The sequence below is a fragment of the Athene noctua genome, chromosome 11 (assembly GCF_965140245.1).
Source record: "Athene noctua chromosome 11, bAthNoc1.hap1.1, whole genome shotgun sequence".
In the NCBI taxonomy this organism is placed as follows: Eukaryota; Metazoa; Chordata; class Aves; order Strigiformes; family Strigidae; genus Athene; species Athene noctua.
The window spans coordinates 18,064,791-18,085,751 of NC_134047.1; the positions used below are offsets into that span (position 1 = coordinate 18,064,791).

Consider the following 20,961-nt stretch of genomic DNA (forward strand, 5'->3'; position numbering starts at 1 on the left):
AGAAGATAAAAAATGGATCTGCCTCAGAAAACTACTTCTGGACAGGCATTTGGAAAGATATGATTTTATGAAGAGGTAATGCACAGTGCAGAGATTCTTCCCCCCCCCCAAATTCCAAAAAAAAATCTTAGAATCGCTCTTCTGTTAAAAAAAAGCCATGTTGTCCATACAAATTTGCTATTAGGCTTTGCTTCATTATCATTTTAAGAAGGCTGCTGAATCATTTGCTTTGGAAAACATGGAATTTAAGAACAACATGGAAAATAATGGGTCTAATATCTGATCTTTCAGTCTGCCTGGAATAAACAAAGAATAATAAGCAGCCAATGTCCACTTAACTATAAAAAGAAACTGGTCAGCTAAGAAGACTCCATGCCTAGCAACTATAAATGGAAGAAAAGAGCAAGGACACAACATTCAAGAATAAATTAGGGATGAATTAAAATTGTGTTAAAACGATCCATTTGTCAGAGAGGGAACCAAAACAGAGGAAGGTGTCCTCTCTGAAGGACACTCTTGTATGCCCAGGAAATGTCAGTGGGAATGCTACACAAGTTAAACAGGGTTAGACTTAGACTTGTCCCCAGTATAAGCTCAGAGAGCACAGACATACAAAAATAAGTAAGATCCAACCAGTATAAAACAGGAAGGAGAGGGGAAACCCCCTTACAGCTCAAGTACAGTAAAACTGAAGCCCAAGTGTATGCTGAGCATCATGAATCCTAAGCAGTGTAATATGTATCCAGCTGTGCTGACAATATGGGATGCCACTTGTTTGATATTTTACTCAAATCGGCTTCAAATCTTTTGAAATAGCTTCATGAATGTCATGGAAAAAAAGCAGAAGGCAGATGGGTGTCATCGCAGTTTTCCACCAGAAACAAAAGCTGCATTAATACCGTATGAATGTTTCCCCTTTCATCCAAAGGGATAAACAGAGCATGGTTATTTTTGTCCTCTCAAGAGAGAAAAAACCCATGAAACAAAAAAAAAGGGAACCTTATTTTTCAGTCCATTTATAAAATAATCCCCACTCCCTTTTGCAAATCTGTGTTGTTGTTGTCTCATGCTGTATTAGACTTAACCTGTCCTCTCTTCCCAAAGGGAATGTCAGAAAACATTAAAAAAACAACAAAAAACACCAAACAAAAACATCCTACAAAACTAACGTGTCCATGCGCTTTGCCCTCATCCTGTCTAGAAGAGAGGAACTTGTACACACCCCCACCGGGATTGATAGGAAGAAAAAAAGACCAATAGAGAGACTGGAGCTGTGGTGTAAAGTGTGCATCAGGCTGCTCCATTTGCAAACAGATCTTTACATCCATCTTTGAGGAATTGAGAGTTTCTCAATTTCAAAACCAACCACCAAATAAACTGAGGGTGAATGCACGAGCAGGGAATGCATGTGCATGATGCACCAGGAAAAGTGGAGCAAGCTCACCTTGGAGGAGACAATCCTGTTGTCACAGAACTTCTGTGCCACATACGCATCTGTTTCCGAAACTGGACGGTGCCCGACCACCACTGTGCGTGTACCGACCCGCTTCTCCTCCCCAGCACACTGTCGGGGCAATCAGGAAAGGGAAAAATTAGTTTCTAGCTGAAAAAAAGGTGGATATTTGTATTAATGGCTTCCAGCTTCTGAATGCACCAAGCTGTTTGTTGGAAATAAAGCAAACAGAACCTCAAAAATTCAGTTATCTGCTCCAGCACAGAGAACAAAGAGGCACATGTAAGGTCATTTAGGAAAACCAAGGCAATTCTGAGCTTGTAACCTGATGTCCCCACTGCTGCTCAGCCACCAACCCCCAGGACCACAGGCTGTCCTACACCAATGACCAGGGCAGGTCATTGCTTGTGTCCACCACGCTCTTGCCCTATGCAGGCCATCTGCTGCCTGTGTTTGCAGCCTGTGACCATCTGCCAGGCAGTTTTTCCTTCCTGAAGGAGAATATATCTTCATCAAGCACTTCAAGCCACTAGGAATATAATTTATCTTTGATACATCTCTTCCTAGTTCCAACCAGGAGAGCCCTACCTGCACACAGCAAACCTTTTCCTTCAGCCTCAGGCTCCGACAGCGGCTCCAGGTTTTACCCCAGGACACCACAGAGGACAATGGAAACTGCACCCTCCTCTACGCTTGCTCTCCTGTCAAATCCTCAAGTCCACGTGAAATGTCTCCTCACCACACTGCTGCACACAAACTTGGGATTTAGCTTCAAAAAAGTGTACTTCTGCTATTTTAAAGTCTCAGACAAAACCAGAAATAACAAAGCAGACAGTTTCACATCACAAACTCCTCAAAAAGGCACGCAGGGTACTGCGGATGCCAGCTTGTCATACTGGGGTTTTATTTTAAAGCAGAACAAGATGTCACAAGCGGATGATAACCTGGTGTCACAGGGGCTCGATGATAGCCCCTCTGCTCTGCAGCAGCCAGGGAAAGGATGAGAATTACAGCAGGATAAATTCAGAGGAGAAGCAGAGCAGCTCTGTGGGACGAGAGCACCCCTTGCACGAAGCCACGAAAGACGCTTGTGACCGGCAACACGGGGCTCTAGCAGAGACCCAGCCATCCCCACAGCCCTTGCAGGCTTCCCAGGGAGGTCACAGCACCCAGCAAATTAAAGACAGATCCTCCCAATCCAACGGACAGCGAGTTAAAATACATATAGTAAACAATGTATCTGAACATACTGCAAGTAACTGTTCTTCCACTTAAACCTAACTCTTAAATACCGAATTTCCAACTTCCTCTAACTTCATTTAAAAACACTTAGAAACTTGTGACAAGACAGAGGCAGTACAGGTCACTGCCAGTGTCTGCAGCCCTGGGGAAGGCTCTTGGCTGGATGGGGCAACACTGTGGACTCCGTTTTCATCAGCTTCCAGCTCCGGGCTGCCCAGCACATGCAAGGTCCTCAACGGATCAGAAAAGTCTATTCTCGAAAGAAACGAAACTGTTCAGTAGTTTAAAAATCAGCTTTTCATTCTGTCCAGGTTCCACCTTGCATATAACAAAGCATCCCTATCATAGATGCTTGTAGCCAAGGGAGGAGTCCCAGCTGGCACCAAGAAGCATTTTGCAAGGTTGAACTAAAATTATAAAGTGAAAATGCCCATTAAGAGGAGCTGGAGTGGGGGGAAAAAAAAAGGTTGTCTTAGGGCAGGCTAAGGTTTAGAGGCTTAGAGTTAAGGTTTTGGATTTTAAAACATAAGCAGAGAAGACATTTGTCACTTTTCATGATTCAAGGGCATTAGCAGGCAGCAGGTCTGCTAAAACCCAGCAAATACTGTTCATACTCCACTTAGTCTTACTAATCCTCAACCCTAGAGCTTGTTTGCTTGGAAACCCCACCAAGGCAGGTGCCAAAAATGCCAAATCCCTATCCCGTGTCAGCTGCCCGACATGGGCTCAGCCCACCACAGGTGGATGCTCCTGGCGTGCCCTGGGTCTGGCTCAGCATCCAGGTTGCCTGAAGGGCTCGCTGCAGGCAGCTTGTCAAGCTGCAAGTAAAACCCACCTAGAGTAAAGGTGCTCTGAAAACAACCACAATTAGACAGCAAGGCCTGGGATAAAGTGCTGCTTGGGGAAAGTGTGGAAAAAAAATTTAAAATAATCTAAACCAGACTTATTTATGTACTTGGAGCAGTGTCAATTGAACGGCTCCTGCTGCACCAGGAGCAGGGTCGGCCCAAAGGAAGCACCAGCTCTCCCTTCCCCCTGCTCCCCACCCATGCCTGCAACATCTTTAATTAAAGAAATGTTTTTACACCATGCCTAAACCCGGTTTGGGGTGATGACTGCTCCCACTACAGCCATCCTCAAGCTTCCAGCAGCAGATGTTTAGATTAGAAGAAAGTTTCTCACACCCCTGTGCCGTGTCCCCGCGCTGCCCGGACAAAGAGCCATCAGCAGCCACCAGCACCCCAGTAGCTGCTCCCACCCCAAACACAGATGGTGCAGACCCACACTCCCAGCTAAGGGAATGCCACCACCCCGGCATGGGCTGGCCGCCCTGCCGGGCTCACCACCACTGCCTGCCGCTGGCAAACGGAACATCTGAACTAGAAACCAGACCCAAAAAGGTTTCCTGATGTATCTGCTGCGTTATGGAGGTGGCAGCCACAGGTCTCACCAACCCGTGCCCGAGGAGCGAGAAGCCACATACCCTGGCACTGCCATGACATGTAAGCAGAGACAGACTGTCCCCAAGCCTGAAGTCTCCATCATGTCCCCGGGCAGGAGCTGGAGCCGGGCATGCCTGGCAAGCATCCCTCCAGCATGGGGAGAGCTTCCCCTGCCTGTGCTGCAGCAGAGTTGTGGGAAGGAGCAGGGGTGAGGGTTTTCCACACACACACATTGGCACAGAAGCGACAAAGCTCACATTAAAACACTCCTGGAAAAACATACACAAGTATTTACTCCACAAAACTAGCCATAGAAAACCTGGAGCATGTGAAGAGAAGTCAAACCCTAGGTGTGGTGTGTTAGCTAACCAAGCCCACTATGCCCTTCCACCAAGTTATCACCACCAACTCCTAGGTGGGCTTTCACCCCTCAACTTTATTTGAAGTATCTCCTACAAAGACAACAGAAACCCCCTCCATGGTGGATGAGAGTCCTGTGAGGTGGCAGCAGAGGGAGAAGTTCTCACTACGTGGCATAAACAGACTCCCACCACTCCTGACATTTCATTTCCCACTCACCTCAACCACCCCAGTGTCACACCATCACGCAGACATGCGAGCAGCTAGAAGGCTTCACGCCACATCCCTCCACTTTTTCCACCTCCAGAAAATGAGCACACACCACAATGACGTTGGCAGCAAGAAGCATTGGCTCAGCCTGGCAATTAAAAGCTCTTATTTTGACAAGCTCACCTCAAACGGCTCACCGGGTTGCTAATAGATTGCTAAGTCTTAATAATGGCTCTCACTGGAGACTTGAAAGATTTAGGGAGTAACTGTCAGGCTTCTGGGAAAATTATAAAATATGCAAATTAAGCAGTGAGAGGATTTAGACAACTTTTCCCAATCGTCTTTCATCAAAAATTTTAACTCTGATGGCAAAGAAAAAGAAAATATTACTTGGATACAATTCAATCAGCTGCCTCGTTGTCTGGTGGGGTTTTATAAAGCCCATGGTCCACAGCACAGGAGTCAGCTGGTGCAAGCAAAATCCAGTTTCTTCTGCTGTTTAGAGACAAGCCTTCCAAAAGGATTATTTAAGAAAATAAACAATTGCATTCCCCTCATGTGCACTTTATCACCTCCCTCTGACCAAGGCATGATGTTTGCACAAGTGCTGGGAGAACCAGAGCTATCTGTAGGGATCAGCAGTGTCAGACTGCCCATGCCCTCGGGATCCCGCAGTGGGGAGCCACACTGCATCTCCCCACCAAGCCACAAGGATTTGGGGATGCTGGTAGGTGACCTCAGTCCCCTCTCTGCCGTACCACACCCCAACAACTCACAAGAGCTCCCAGCAGCTGACAGGCACAAAGCAGCACCCCCGGGAACACCATACACCCCAGGAATGAGAGGAAAGAGCACAGAAGCTGTTTTTGAGAAGAGTCACTATCCTGTTTGCATCATTCAAAGACCAGCCCCAAAGATGCAAGTGTCTCATGCAACATTTCAAGCTTCAGTTCAGGGCTCCTGCCCAGCTCCCCCAGCATCTACCCAAGACCATCAGCAAGTCAATCTTTCAGCAGAGCATCCAAACCAGATTTCTCCTGAAGAAGCTCAGCTGGAAGATAACAGCCAGAGAGCCAAACACAAATCACAGGAGATAAAGATGCGGCTAGCGAAGCTGTTCTGCCAGGAACATCTTTCTGAGTTGGCAGCTCACTATCTATCTTCACTTTCCACCTTGGGCAGGACCAGGTGCCCAGGCTGCAGTAATAAAAAACCGCATCGTTGTCACTGATGCGGGCACACACGCTCTGCTGCACGCACGGCAGGGCAAAACACTGCTGCTGCAGTACAGCCTTCCTCATGCCATGGAGAAATTTAGACACAGCATGTATTTGTTACATATTTTGATGTAACCCAACCTCCCTGTACTTTTAACTTTGCAAAAAGCCTGCTTATGGCCAGAATCAGCAGTTCTAAAAAGAAGGCATCAAGGATAATGGCTATTTCCTTATGTCATCCAAATTTTAAAAGCCCATCTACACACATCAATATGTCCATGGAAGGACAGCTGAGGCTTGGCATTTTGCTATAAACTTTTCTTTGAAGAGTTGGGAATGGGTATGATTTGAAAGTCTTAGACCAGGGTTAAAAAAGTCCATGGATGCAACTAATGATCCAACATCATTTACGACTTGAGCATTACTCAGAGATGGCAGAATAACATTTGCAGCCCACAGCACTCCCCAAATTCTTTTCCTGAGTTTGGAGCAAGGCTCTCTTCGTGCCTCTTTCCATCTGTGCCCATCTCCCACAAAGATGTCCTGCCCCTGCACAACAGCTCCTGCCTGCCTTTCGGAGAGGCTCCTCTTCATCCACCCTCCCAAATTTCTGGGAATCCACCACAGCACCCTGTACACGACCCAGTCAGCACTCAATAATGCAAACCTGGATAAAAATTAGCAAGCCTGGGTAAAAATTAATGGAGTTAGACTGAGTTCAACAGGAGAGGTGAACCTGTGCTCCGCAGCCGCCGTTGACAAGGAGCCACTCTAAGTGGGCTATTTCTAGGGCAGCTGCAAAACACAGTGTTTAATTATATCCCCCATATGGAAAACAAGTGTCTGTGCTACCTGCTGGCCCCATTTCCATTAAAAAAAAAGTGGCAAAAAAAGAAACAACCCACCATTTGATTTACTACAGTTTCAGAAAGCACCTAAACCAGAACTTACTAATCAAAAGAAACTCCTTCCGTGTTTGCTGGAGATATCTTCAAGCCACAAAGTAAAAACAAATAACTCATAGAAAAGAGATCTAATAAAAACCACAGGCATTTTTTTTAAACAAAAACTCCATCTGCTAAAAGTAGAGATAATTATATGGTACAAGTACAAAGCTCAAACATTTGAATGAAATCACAGCTTATATTCAATATATGCAGAAGAAAGATTAAATCACATTACTTAGCTTAGATCTTATGAATAGTTTAAAGTCTAGTCACTCCTATATTGTTCCATTTATCATAAAAGTAGTAAAGAAGATGACCTGATTTACAAAAAAAGCCTGCAAAAATAACACCACCTCCCAAAACAGCCTGTTCTAGCTCTCATTTCATTTATCCCCGAAGAACCAAAAAACCCCCACATCCACAAGTTTAAAAAGCTTCCTCAAATTTACCATAACCTCCCCAAACCGTCCGGCAGTCTCAAAAAGTTGCTCAGCACACCAACCTCACTGTCCAACCGATATATTTTTAATTGAAACTTTTCTTGCCAATTTTTCTATTACTCTTTGTTCTTAGTCATTTCTATGCAAGTACAGGCGATGCTTTGAGAAAACTCTTAATAATTTAGCAGCTCAGACTATGCTTACCCACACCGACCACATTTTTAGGCAGATCTTCTGATTTACAGAGAGAACTCCATCGATCGGGATCAACCCCACCGCTCTCCCCTACACCTGCGGGAAAAGGTCGATAACATGCACTGTCCTTGGGGAAAAAAACCAACATTGCTTTTAAAATACTAAGAGCCCATAGGTCCAAGAGAAAGGGCTGAAGGTTAGCACAGCTCCGAGCTTGCTTCCCACTGGAGAGGACTTTTGCTGCTCATCCCTAAGTAGAAGAGAGAAGTCTGGTACCTGGGGAAAACAAGGTTGACATTTAAAACAGTACCCCTTTTCCTCTGTTGATGCCGAAGCTCCTACTGGTATTTCAGTCAGAGAGAAAACAGGACCACCAAGGAGTGTCTGCTGGGGCCCCTGAGATGAGGGAGGGCAGCAGGGGTAAGCATGCAAGCCCCCAGAGCAAGCAAGAGCAAAAGAAGAGCCATAGAAAAAGGACCAATACGCTTTTTTTAAAACCGTGGTCAACACATGATGGGGCTCAACACCTAGACCTCGTCCCTGGTCCCTGCTGGGGATGACAAAGCAGCAGATGCTCTAGCAGAGCATCACTGACCCAGATCACACCATCCTTAATGCAAGTCGAGGTGTGTCCAGCAACACAAAGGGCTGCAGCCAGAACCTGTCCCCATGCCCCCGCCCTGTCCCAAGGACATGCTGCCTCACCATATGGGCTTGCAGGAAGGTCACCTTCACCAAGGACGATGGGCTGGAGAACAGCAGAACCCAATGAGGCTGAGCTTCCTGGAAAAGCTGACTTGGCCCAATAAAGCCGCCAATAAAACCAGAGACAGACACAGGAGGGTGGGAAGAACAGGGGAAAAGGCTACTTGAAAGATTCAAGAAGGGTGGAGAGAGGAAATACAAGAAGTTTTTTCCCCAGATAATAAATTTCCAGGCGAGCCCAGCCCTCTCCCGGATTTGGGGAGCGCCGTGTACTGGGGTGACAGCTGAAAAGAGCTTCTTTGGTTTGGTTGGTTGTGTTTTTCTTTCTCCATCTGTAAGCAGTCTACACCCAAATCACGCAGTACTGCATCTTCCCAGCAAATATGCCACATCGTCTGTAATCACAGCTTCAGTTCAGCAGCACTTTGCAGAAAGTCAGGTTCACATACAATGCAGAAAGCCAAACCCAGACCAAAGCCAGCAGATATCAATTGGGTTAGTACTACTTCAGTGCTGCTGTTTTGGGGAAAATCTGTTGCTCTTGTTCAGACATAACCACCGACCTTTGGAATTTTTCAGGACCTCAACACTTTTTTCCCTGCCCTGTTGGCAGCCAGGGTTATGAAACCATCACTCATCTTGAAATACAAGCAGCATATTTTTATTTTTGGCAGTCCAAAAGAAAAGTTTGACCAGCATGCTGCCGGCATATAAAATTGAGGCTCATAGGAACACTTCAGACTCAAGAACAGAAAAAGGACTTTGAATAAGAGCCAAATGTTTTGCAGAGGTCACAAAGCAAATACAACGAGGTCTTCCCGTCTTCAAACCTCTTCCTCCGTCCTTTCCCCAGCTCAAGCTGTGCGCATATGTCTGCTCGTTGGCAGCAGGGCAGCAAGCTCTCCAGAGCAGTGATTTGCCCTGACAAAAATTAAAGTAAGAACAAACAGGGAAAAAAACCTCCGAGTTTGCAATTGTCAATGCTTGCATCAGCCAGCAGAGCTATAATTTGTTGGTTTTCCCCAAGCCTGAGCTCTTCAGTTATGGAAACAAAAAAATAACCCCTAAATACTATGTTATGCATCCCAGCTCGGCCAGACATTACTCTGACCTCTGCTACCTACATTTTGCCCCTTTTTAAGTTTTCCCAGCATTTCAGAGCCAGGCTGCTGGCTGACCAGCCAGGAGTCCATTTCTCAGAGCAGTTTCCTCCCTTTCCTCCGGGAAGCGACCCCCCCCGCCCCAGCTGCTGACGCGCCGAGGGCAGAGGCTGCAGACCCCCTTGCCAGGGTGTGCATCACCACAGCAGCCCAGAAGCAAGGGCTAGTACCCAGGCCTGCCCAACCCGCATCCCCCCAGGCCAAGCTTTGCCCCAGGGAGGCTGTAGGCTGTCCTACTTCCCACAAGAGTCACCGGGAGGGACAGGAGGGCAGATCCAGGAGATGGCTGAGGCTCCCACCGGCACCATGGGGTGACTGAGCCCTGCACCAGCATCACGGGGTGCCCTCAGCCCCTGCAATGGGTAACCCGAGGTCCCAGTCTCCCCCATGCCACTCACTCACGCTGGTTCAGATTGTTTTTCCACTCCAGAAAAGTAAAAGCTGTGATTTTCTAACCCTCCCCTTGCTGTACTGCAGATAAACGTTTTCAGAGAAGTAGCAGGAGAGGAGAAGTCACCTACTTCACCCCTTGCTCCACAGACCCCACTTGGAGTATTTGCACCTCCAGATACTAAGGTAAACAACAGATTTATCCTTGTGGCCACAGGCACAGTTACACCAGGATACTGGATCAGTGCAACCCACCCAGTCAGGAGAGAAATCCTCAACATGTGGCCTAGAACTGTTTATCTTCAGGAAATCCTTTTGGCTCGTGTTCCTGCCGGGCTGGGTAACATAGCTGCAGAGCAGCTCCAGCAAAGCACGCACTGCCCGGGGCTGACCAAGCACCCATGCCGAGCAACGCCAGCAGCACAGCAAGCCAGTTTTGCACCAGGAGGGATATCTGCTTATCCACAGGGACCTGAAGATGAGGTCTAAGCTAGCCCTGGGATGCTGGGCTTGGTGCACGAGGGGTTTCAGTGTGGTTCATCCCGGCACTGACAGTTGCAGATGTGAGCCCATCCTGTGCTGGAGAGCAGGGCAGCATCCCAGGAGATGACTCACAGCCATCCCCATCCCACCAGTCGCTTTCCCTAGACAAGGACCAGGATAAGGGCGTTCCTAATCTCACAGTTATCCAGACAAGCTCCTTCACCCAAGATTTCCTCTCTGCACATTTGATCTTCCCACCCTGCACTTACCAGAATGGTACTTGTCAAGTGGAAAATCCCACTTCCATCCATTCAACTTCACTGCAAGAAACCACCCTGCGGAAATTATGTACTCCACAATGTTAATTTGGCTGATACAAGTACGACAGCCCTCTGGGCATCGCAGTTAATCTTACTACGCTCCCTCCCTGAGCAAACATTTATAAGAAAAGGTGAGCTGGAAGGAAGAGGGAAACAAAAATTCAGAATAAAAACCTTCCACAACTCAGAGTGAACAACTGGCATGCAAAACACCACCCTGCAAGTTGAAAAAAAAAAAAAAAAAAAAAAATCAATGTTGCATTTTAAACTTGGCTTTGCAGCCCCTGTAAGAGAGGGGCTGCTGCTGAGCTGGTGCCCCCAGTGCAGCCTGAGCCCCCCAGCCCGGAGGCAGCACTCAGGACCTCACATCACCCCAGGCCCTACCAGCAGCAGCCACTTGGCTCTGTGCAAACGCTGGGGAGGAATTACACAGAAATCATAATAAAAGATGGCAGGGCTGCTCACAAAGTGATTTTTTTTTTCCCCTACATTTAATTTCCCGGCAGTGAGATTTTTTTTTCCCCTCTTAAGCCAGTTGAGACTCAGACAATGGAGCACAGCATTGCTGCAGTCTAGCAGTACTTAATTTTTATTACTGCTGAAAAGATCTTGGATTGCAATACCAAAGAAATGCTTCAAATTGTCTAGTCTTGCCTGTTGCACACCTTACTCAGCTTTTCTAGATCCTTTACTGTACAAAATAGGATCCCTCCGTTTCACATATCAGTGTATTTGCTACAATACTGCAAACAAATTACATCTACCAAGTAAGCATTGCCTGTTTCCCACTTTAATAGTCTTATAAAATCTTATTAAGGTGTACAGTATGCTTTAAGATAGGCCACACAAAGACTGCTTGCTGACCCTTTTAAAATACACAGCTAGAAATTACCAAGCCCTCCAGATACTACCTTACAAAACCAAGGCTGGGGCCAGACCAAGGGCCCTGTCACCTACAGAACCTGCAAAATCCAGCTGAAATTACAGCGCAAAAAGCCCACAGCAAAGCATTACTCATGCAAGGCCACAAAGGAGGTTAATAAGAATCTTGTTCAAGTTGTGAACAAAAATAACGAAGCCCGATTTGCTCTCAAAATACTCAGCTACGATAGCCTCACAGGTGCTTATCCCTCTTTCTGCTGCAGGAAGAAAACAAAAAGCCCTTTACAAACAGCCAGATCAAAAATAAATGCATTATGCTTTCATTACGGAGAGCAGGACAAATGTCTCTGAACTACAAACGCTACCAATTATGGCTTGATGTCAAGAGCAGGCATGCTTTTAGGCTAAATTGGCTTTGGTTGGAATTCCATCTCCAACAAAATGACTAAAGTTCTGGGAAAAAAAAAATAACCGGAGTCAGCAAGATGCAACAGGTGCCCACAAGAGACACGGACATACTGCAAATTATATATGGAGGGGACTGCATAAGGAGCTAAAATTTACAGAGTATTGGTTCTAAGCAGTATCTGTAGCAGAGAGCATCCCTATGAGAGCATGAAAAACAGTGGGAACAGAAAGTATAACCCAGGACTGCTTCCCTTCCATCAGCGAGCCCCTGGTGAGGGCACCAGCCGACTCCTCTCCCCACCCAGCCCCGTCACCCTGCCTGTGGGCACACAGCTCGATATCCAAATGCACTTTACAGCCATCAAATGGTGCCTTGTGCCAACCATCGGCCGGCAGCTCTCTGGGTTCTGGCTAAGCCCAAAAAACAGCTCATAAGCAAGAATAAATATATATATATATATTTAATGCACCTATATATATTGCATGTATGCATATTTAATGCATATATATTGTGTACATGTATATTTAATGCATATATATACATAAAAGTCACTGCAGCCTCCAGGCAGAACAGGCTCTTCCTGACGCAGGCTGCCAGGCAGGAGCCAGGTGAGGGCAGGAGCCCAAGGAGACCTTTTAAAACAGGAAAGCTTCACCATTTCCCCAGGCTACAAGTTAGTAATCAAGCTTTAAAACAGTTTGCCATCACTGCCCACCCCCTGTGGCGTACAGCTACTACCAGCATCGCTCTCCTACCACAAAAGGGTGATGGCAGCCCACGTAACAGCTCTGTGCACAAGTCTTGGAGACAAGTTTATTGCAAAAAGCAAAATACTAACTGCCCAAATCAAAAGTTAACCAATTCAGGGAAACACTAGAACAACTAGATGGTTGGATGTTGGATAATTCAAACCAATTTGGTAAACTGCAGTGTGATGGTTAGCTGCCTTAAGGTTGTAGAGCCAGCCTGTGGAAAGGGTGTAGGGAGACAGGATAGCGAAACTACTATATAATTATTATTATATAATAATTAAAAAATAAAATAATTGGCTTACAATCATCAGCAATGTGAGCAGCAGTATCCTTATTACCCATTTCCAACGAGCAGGACACTTTATGCCTGGCACAGTGTCCCTAAAGGCCTCATGGTCTGAGCACATCACACTTCACCAACACGTCCCTTCATACAGCGCTGGCTGCCAACAGCAGCCCAGTGGCAGGAGGCTTCTGTGCAACAGCGGCTAATCAGCAGTGGGCAGAAATAGCCACAGCCCAGCACCCTGAGCTGCTGAGGACCAGTCCTGCCTGTAGCTCGACATCTGCACTGTCCCCACAAGTTAGAGAAAGCTGCAAATCTCTGGGCAAACAGCAAAAATAATAATAAAAAACACTGAATGTCAATATGACTTGGTAATTAAAATAGAAAAAATATATAAATATATTGTCTGCTTGTAAGAGATGAGGGAGCTGGGGAGGGGCAGATCTCGGAGCTCAGGTCTGGATGCTGGGGAGAGCATGGGCGGGTGAAGTCCACAACACCCTGTGTATAGCACTGGCAAAACCTGCTAGGCAAAAACCAGCCCATCCTTCCCAACATCAGACCTCAGCAAGCACACAAATATTTCTGAGATGAGCAACAAGGAGCAGATTTCAGTCTAAACCCATAGGTAAGGTATTCTCCAAGATAACCTCGGGATAGCCTGTCCCGGCACAGGGCAAGAGCTGCCGCCTGCTCCCCTGGGCAGGGCTCAGTGGGAGACCTGGGGGACACTTTTGGGCAAAAGGCCACCAAAGGGACCAGCCAAGCCAGGGGAAGCCATGCAGGAAAACCCTCCATGCTGCCCTCAGGCCTCAGCACCCACTTCCTACACACAAATGCAGGAAACTCCCTTGAAAAACCCCCCAAGCAAACGTTTTCGAGTAAAGGCAAATGGGTTAACAGTGCACTCAGTCATCCCATGTCCAAGTTGCTTGGAAAATTCATCCTTCCCAGACATCCCAGCTGGGCTGACTCACCCCTGCGATGGCAGCTCCTCCAGCAGTCACATCTTGGCCCTAGGTATCACAAGGGATGTCCCCCCCACTTGGCCACCCCTGCATTTTCTCAGCAAAGACAGCAGACTGAAGTCCCCCAAGGGGACACAGAGTCCCACGCTCCAAGGAATTAACAGCCAAAGGCTGTTTTTCTGCTGCACACCACTACACATAAGAGATGGGTACCACAGGAAGAAGATGCTCACAGGGACCCAGCCTGCATCACAAAAAAAACCCCAGTCACTGACAGAACAACTAATTTTGGTGTGAAGGTTTCTTCTGGCTGAGACACTCCAGTAATGCTGCCCCACCAGCTTTACTTTTACCTAACATATAAAAAAAAATATCTCCACCAGAGAGGACATCAACAGTTACAGCCAGAAAACAGCAGTTTTAATTGGAGGAAGTGCATAAACCAAAGGCAACAGGATGAAGTTAAAGGCAAGGCTGAAAAGCCTGCTATTAATAGTCTGTTTGCTTTTACAATTTTTATTGTTAAAAGCAAATTGCCATGCCTTCAACTGCAACTCAAGTCAGTTTAGTTCCAAACCTTCCCTGCATAGACCAGACAATCATTATTCTTAGCAAAATACCAACAGGAGACAAAAATGGTTTTGAATGAAGAATGAAATAGTCTCGAGACATATGTTATTCTACCACAGAAAAGTTTCTGCACACCGCTGGTTTAATTGGCAGCACCATTTATCATTAATGTTTGACCGGTGCTTTCCAGTCCCTCCTTACAGCAGTTTCTAACCTCTCCAAACTTTAACCACACATGTGAACATTTACATGCCGCTGCTTATCCAAGGCTGGGGGTTTTTTTGACTTATTTTTATTTATTTTTAGCCAAATGGTTGAGCTATTCCTGGGAATAAGGCTACAGTTAGGAGACTGCTTTGCAACATTAAAGAAAAATGGTTACAGGAATTTGAGAAACTCCTGTGTTCCTGTTTTCGAGAGTAGTGGCATCAGTAAGGGATTGCAGCCCCAGGGAAGAGCCTTTTGCAGCTCTGGCTTCCCAGTTTGAGCCTCCATTGTCTTCTCTGTGGTCAAGCACAGTCTGCCCTGTGGCTGCTATAGGGGAACTGGCCCTGAGCACATGAAACACCATTGTCATGTTAAATACACATTACAAAATAAATTCTAGCGACATTCATGAAAAATTCAAGTTGTTTCATTAAAATCCATACCCTTTTGAAGTGTGGGATTTCTCTAAGCAGAACTGCCACCCGGTGTCATGGAGACAGCCCAGCCCCAACCTTAACTGCTTGCAGGTTTTTGTCACGTTAACGAAAGCAAAACGCTTCTTGCGGAAGTTGGCAGTCAGGTACAAGGTATTTGACATGCAGCCTCACTCTCAAGGTGTTAACATGGCTTGATTGAGGGAAAAAAAAAGCAATTCTCAAAGGTTCCAACTCCTACCTATGCTCTTCTTTCTTATTAGAATAGGAACTGCAATCACACACTGTAATGTTTGGTTCACACTCTCTAAAAAAAAAGCAAGAGTGAAAGAAAATCGCAGATGTGCTCTGTGTCCCAAAATAGACTTTATTACACATTTGCTGCAAAAACTAAAGATGAGAGTGTAAATCAGCATCCTCCACCTCAGACTCAGACATCTCCCACAAGACGTACTCCAGCATCCCCTCGAGCTGGGCAGGGTCCAGGTGGGCGGCAGCTGGTGGTGGTCAAACCCCATGTTGTCCGGTGCACCCCAGGGTCTCTCCCCACCTGCCCCTCATTACCACCAACAGGGAATTTATTTCCCTTCTAAAAAGTGACTTTGGGCCATTTCTTATTTTCTGCCATATGAATAGGTCTCAACAGGGGTATTTTCCTGTAGAACACCAGGTAGGACCTGTCCCACAGGGCTCAGCATCATCATCTGCCCTGCTCCTTCCCAGGCTCAAATTGTGTCCCAAACATCTGGCACACACCTCTTGAGTCAACACAAGCCTTCTCCTTCCTCTGTTCCTCCACAAAGGGGCCAGGCCAGGCTTTGTGAACACGATGGGACAAACCACCACGCTGGCCCTGCAAATGGCTCTGCCTGCGGTGGGGCATCCTCACCCAGACCCCTTTGCCTTGGCAGCACCAGCCTTCATGCCCAGTTTGTGGGGCTGGGGGGGCACTTGGGGTGAGACAACCTTCAAAAAGGGGCTTTGCAAAACTACAGCAGAGCCCAAAGGGAGCCTCAAATCTCACACCAGGCATCACTTGTGTGCACGTGAGCCCCCACCTGCAGGGACAGGAGCAGTCCCCCTGCCCCTTCAGGAAGGGTACGGATTTGGAAAAGAAATTTGTGACACTTTCAAGCACTTTAATGAGAGAAACCCTTCCCCGCAGTTGCAGAACACCAGCAGCATGGCAGGTGCAGCTGGGGGATGCAAAGCAAGTGGCAAAGCAGAGCCCAGGGAGCCTGGCTGGGACAGTCCCACAGAAGTGACAAAGCTACAGATGACATTAGAGCTCAGCCTCAACTGCCCGTCCCCTGTAACCCTGCCTCATGGCGGTTTGCATGCAATTTTTTTTCAATTAGATAAAATGAGCCCCAGATGGAAAAGCTCCACATGAAAGCAGCACCAAGCATGCAAATTAAGAGTAATGGTCGGTTAGAAAGGCAGCTCCTGGTTTTAGTGCTGCACAAAACAAACCTTCTTCGCTTTCCTTACCATCCCTCCGCTGTGAAGGGGACAAGCCCGAGGTGTTCCAGCAGGGACACCAAGGGACAGGTCCTTACCCAGGGGAGCTGACAAGCCCCAGGGAGGGGGTGGGGACAGCAGAGGACCCCACACAGCTCCTTAAACAACCTGTGGGTACCTCCATCACTTACAGCTGCCCAGGAAACCAGCAAGGGAACATCATTACCAGCCTACAACAAGGCAGAGACACCAAATCCCAACACGGGTCCAGCCCAGGGACAAACACACCTGTCTAAGAGGACTCTTCTTTCCTCCAACGTCAAGCAAATGTTCTTGAGAGCCATCAGCTCACGATCAGCCTAGCACTTGCTAAACACCAGGGATTTACCAGGGCACGGGCTGCAAAGAGGATCAGGCCCCAAAGTATTTAATTAAAAGGGAATAACACAACTAAAGTCCTGTTGTTAGACACTGCACTGGATGAAGAATTTTGCTCCCAATTACAAACTGTTATTTTCTTTCTTACTTATCCTGAGTTTTAAACAAGAATAGGAAAATACCAGAGTGAGGACCCGCATTAACTGCAGAGGCAAAAGACCCAGACAAGAATGCCACAATGGGCAAGCACGGGCCCACAGGCCTATCCAACACCAGCTACCCTGAGAGAAGGGTGAGCACCCCAGGGTGCTTCCCTGTCCCAGCCTTCCCGTGCTGTGAAGAGTGAAACAGCTCCCAGGGCTCGCCTCCAGATGGGCCTTAAATAAAAGAAAATGGGGAAAAAACTGAAAACAGGGTCCTCGGTAACTTTTCTTCCTGCATTTCTTAGTTCTTACAACAGCCCGAATTGGCACCAGCTCCACGGCATCGGCAGAACTGCGGTGTAGCTGTGGGCTGGCGGCACAGCTGTCTGCATGCTTTGGAAGAATCCAGGAAAAGTAATTAAGGAAAAAAAGCACATTGTCTTTGATGCACAGCACAGGAACCCGCGTTTCCCAGGCATCTGTCAAGTGAGTTTTGAAAGTGGGCAGTGCTCACCCCAGTCCTGCAAGGAGCCCAGCATAAAATGGACCCAATCCCTCCCCAGTCACCAACAGATTTCCCCACTCTACTCCTGCATCCTCCCCACAACAGCCATACAAGTAGCATGAGACTAAAAATAAGACTCCAATGCCAGAATCCGTCTCCAAAAAAGAATTAAAGTTATATTTCAAGTTGACAGTATCTCCTGAAAGTGGATTAACTGTGGCAATTCAATCCCGCCTCCCCGCAGCGATCCCAGCCCCACTCTTCCTTCTTTCAGCAGGAATGATTTCAGTGGTGTAAATTGAAGTTGAGAATCCAATTTTTTTTCTGCAGAAAGCATCATTCTGTACCCCAGGGTGGCAGAGCAGACCCACATACACCACTCTGCCCTTCTTGCTCTTTTTACCACCCCATTTCACACCCCATCCAGGATAGTTTATAGGAAGAAAGGGAGCAATGTAAGTGCCATGTTGACAGGGCAAGGCACATCCATCATGTCTAAGCTGTGAAATACATCTGAAAACAGGATTTTTAATATCCGTTGGTATTTATGAGCCTCTGGCAGAGACCACACCGTGGAGAGGTGACATTTGTCTGAGTAGCCTTATGGGATCTTAAGTGTCAGATAATCTGCAGCCTTTAATAACTGCGGTGAATTTTCTGCAATGCCTCAGCCACAAGACGAGCCTCGCTTGAAGACCCATGCCACCCATACAGGGCCGAGGGCAAGACAGCAGCCTAGGGACACCTCCTTGGAGATTGCCACAGACTGTCCCCTCCTCCCACAGAGCAGGAGGGGGGATCAACCCAAACCTCCTGGGAGACCCTGTGGGGCTGGGGCAGAGCAGCAGCAGGACAGCAGGTGGTGGGATCTCTATCTGCCCAAGGCCAGGAACACCTGCACTAGCTTGATAACAAGCAACAGCTCGTTGCTGCTCAAATGCCACTTACAAACACCCTGATGCACTGCTCCGGTCCCTGAGCAGAGCTGTTTCTCTAACCAGAAAACTAACCTTTCAAACATGAGCTGCCCTGAACAAAGTGGTCGGAAATAGCCAAGCTCAGTGACCAGGACTGTTTCTTCTCCATCTCCAGTGGGGATCACACCCCAGCAGCAGTGCGCATCCCCTCCCCATGCTGAGGGACCGCAAGAGGTGGCGGGACCACCAGGCAGCGCAGGGGTCACACTTCACAGGCGAGGAAGATGCTAGAGCCGGAGCCCAATCAGATACCTCCACGGGTACCTGCTCATGGGAGGAAGACACCTTAAAAAAGCTTTTTTGCTGAACTCAGTGGAGATGCTTCACACCCCAAATGCCTCCGGATACAACACAGAAAAAGCCTCCTGCAAGGGCGGGGTAGGAAGCACTAACACAAGGCAGAGCTAAATTCAAAGCCATCAAAGTCAGAAACAGCACTGATACCACTGCAGCGATACCATGTTCTGATAACATTTGTCCCGGGGCTGCAAAACAATAGTTGCAGTAGGTGTGTTCTCTACAGGGCTAATCCCAAACCCTCAACAGAAACATTACCTACAAATGGGAAAATTAACCATTTTTCCCCCCCGACCTGCTGCAGAGCTACCTTCGGACTTAAAGAAGAGATTAGAGTCCCTCGTGCTTGAAAATCTGGATATCTGGCACAAACGCCTCCTCAAAACCAAAAGTGAATATGAAAATACATCTGCCAGTGGTTCTGGCCTTGCGGACAGCCGCAGGCAGAGCCCATTATTCTGGCAGGTAACCGGGTGCCAAGAGCCTCAAGAAACAGCTCCTGCACCTTCAAGGGTGTAGCCACCGCTCGACTGACGTGCGCCTGCTGTTTAAACTCAAGGAACTTTGTTAACTACGCACTGCGCAATAAACGGCAGGGCTGAACAAACAGAAGCTCCCGAAATTACGTTAAAACACCGGATTTACCACACTTGCTGTGGAAGAGTTAAAAATGAGTAATTATAGAGTTCAGGCCAAGCAATGAGGTCACGGGGAAATCTCTAAGCGGCTTATGTGGCACCGGGGTTTTTAGCGTATTTGGGGACACGGAGCGGGTGGAAAAGCAGCACCCTGACAACTGCCCTGCAGCTCGCCCGCCCTGAAACCACGCGATTTTGGGTGCGTGCTTCCAGGGACTGAGGAGTCCCCGCCTCTAGGTTTTGAGGATAAAAGGGAAAAAAAAAAAAAAAAGAAGAGGTTTGGGCTTTCATAGCAAAGCCAACTTCTTGTGAAGAGCCGCAGCGCGGGCAGGGCCCTACCCGGCGGTTTCGCAAGGGAGGGCTGGCAGGAGCGGGCCGGGAGCGCCGCGGGGATGCGCCCCGTCCCCCTCCCGCCCCGACACCCCAGAAAAACAAATCCGCTAAAATAAAAACCAAAATTAAATCATAACGAACTTTTCCCGCCGTGCCCCCCCACACACACACACCTCCCGCCCCCCCGTACTCACCAAGCGGCTGAGGCTGCGGCGGAGCATCGCGGCGGCGCCCGGCCCCGCCGCCCTCACCGCCGCATCGCCCGGCGCGGCGGGGCTCGGCCGCGGGGCTCGGCTCCGGGGCTCGGCTCCTAGGCTGCCCGCAGGCCCCGCCGCATGCCCGCCCTGCCCCGGCCCGGCCCGGCCGCGCTCGGCTGGCGGCGCCTCCCCCGCGCCTCCGCTTTTGTCCCGCCGCGCCCGGGAGGCGGGAGCCGCCCGCCCGCCCCGGAGCAGCCTGGGAGCTGTAGTGCGGGGCCCGCCGCGGGGAGACCCCGCGCCCCCCGGACGGGGATCCCGCGGGGCCCCCGGCGCCGGCCCGAGGCCCAGTGACCCGGCGGAGGGGAAGGGCCCTGGGGAAGCGCCGTCCCTGCAGCCCCAGAGCCTCTGGGCAGACCCCCCCGCCCGCCTCCCAGCCCCTCAGCGGAGCGCGGCCGTGGGTAGACACTGGGTACAATTTGTATTTAATTCAGCCCCGCCATGTCGCCTCCCTCCCAGTCCTCCTCAGGTACGAAAGTCCAGTCATTGCCCTGATGCTCAAGCAAATATCATAAACACACCTTGGAGCACTTCCCCCCCGCCCCGAGTCGTGACTGACCACAGAAGGTCTTTAGGGTCCCCTGGTGTTTTTCCTACTGCAAACTCTTCCCAGGAGGCTCCCCGCACATCCCCGGAACACTGCTCAGGCCCTGCCCTGGGTGGCTAAACCTGCCAGCCAGCAAGCCCAGCCTAACCCCTGGGGCAGGTCTGCAGCTCCCCAGCACGACTGCCCAGCTTTCCCCAGTGCCTCCGGCAGCACACAGCCCAAACCAGCAGCCTCTTCCCTCTGGGCTGGGATAGCACAGGAGTGGAAGCCACACTCATCTGAAATAGCTTCCTTGAGGGAACATCTCCCTGGTCAAGAGGGCACAGAGCACAAGAATATTTATTTCCACATAAGCC

At 48.6% G+C, this 20,961-nt stretch overlaps 1 protein-coding gene across 7 annotated transcripts in view; it reads right to left on the reverse strand.

The window, feature by feature from the left end:
* The window catches only part of ATP11C (ATPase phospholipid transporting 11C (ATP11C blood group)), a 57,958-nt gene extending 37,819 nt beyond the window's left edge, over positions 1 to 20,139 (reverse strand). For 6 of the 7 annotated variants that reach the window (XR_012634388.1, XM_074915558.1, XM_074915563.1 and 3 more), the window contains exons 1-2: positions 19,999 to 20,139; positions 1,445 to 1,564 (exon numbers count right to left, since the gene is read on the reverse strand). Coding sequence is in view for 6 of the 7 variants with exons in the window: in XM_074915558.1 (XP_074771659.1) it covers positions 1,445 to 1,564; positions 19,999 to 20,025 (147 nt within the window). In the remaining variant the exon portion in view is untranslated. Of the gene's footprint in view, positions 1 to 1,444; positions 1,565 to 10,513; positions 10,556 to 19,998 lie in introns of those variants that run through there. The other variant, XM_074915559.1, reaches the window with a different exon arrangement.
* Between the last annotated feature and the right edge of the window lie 822 nt (positions 20,140 to 20,961).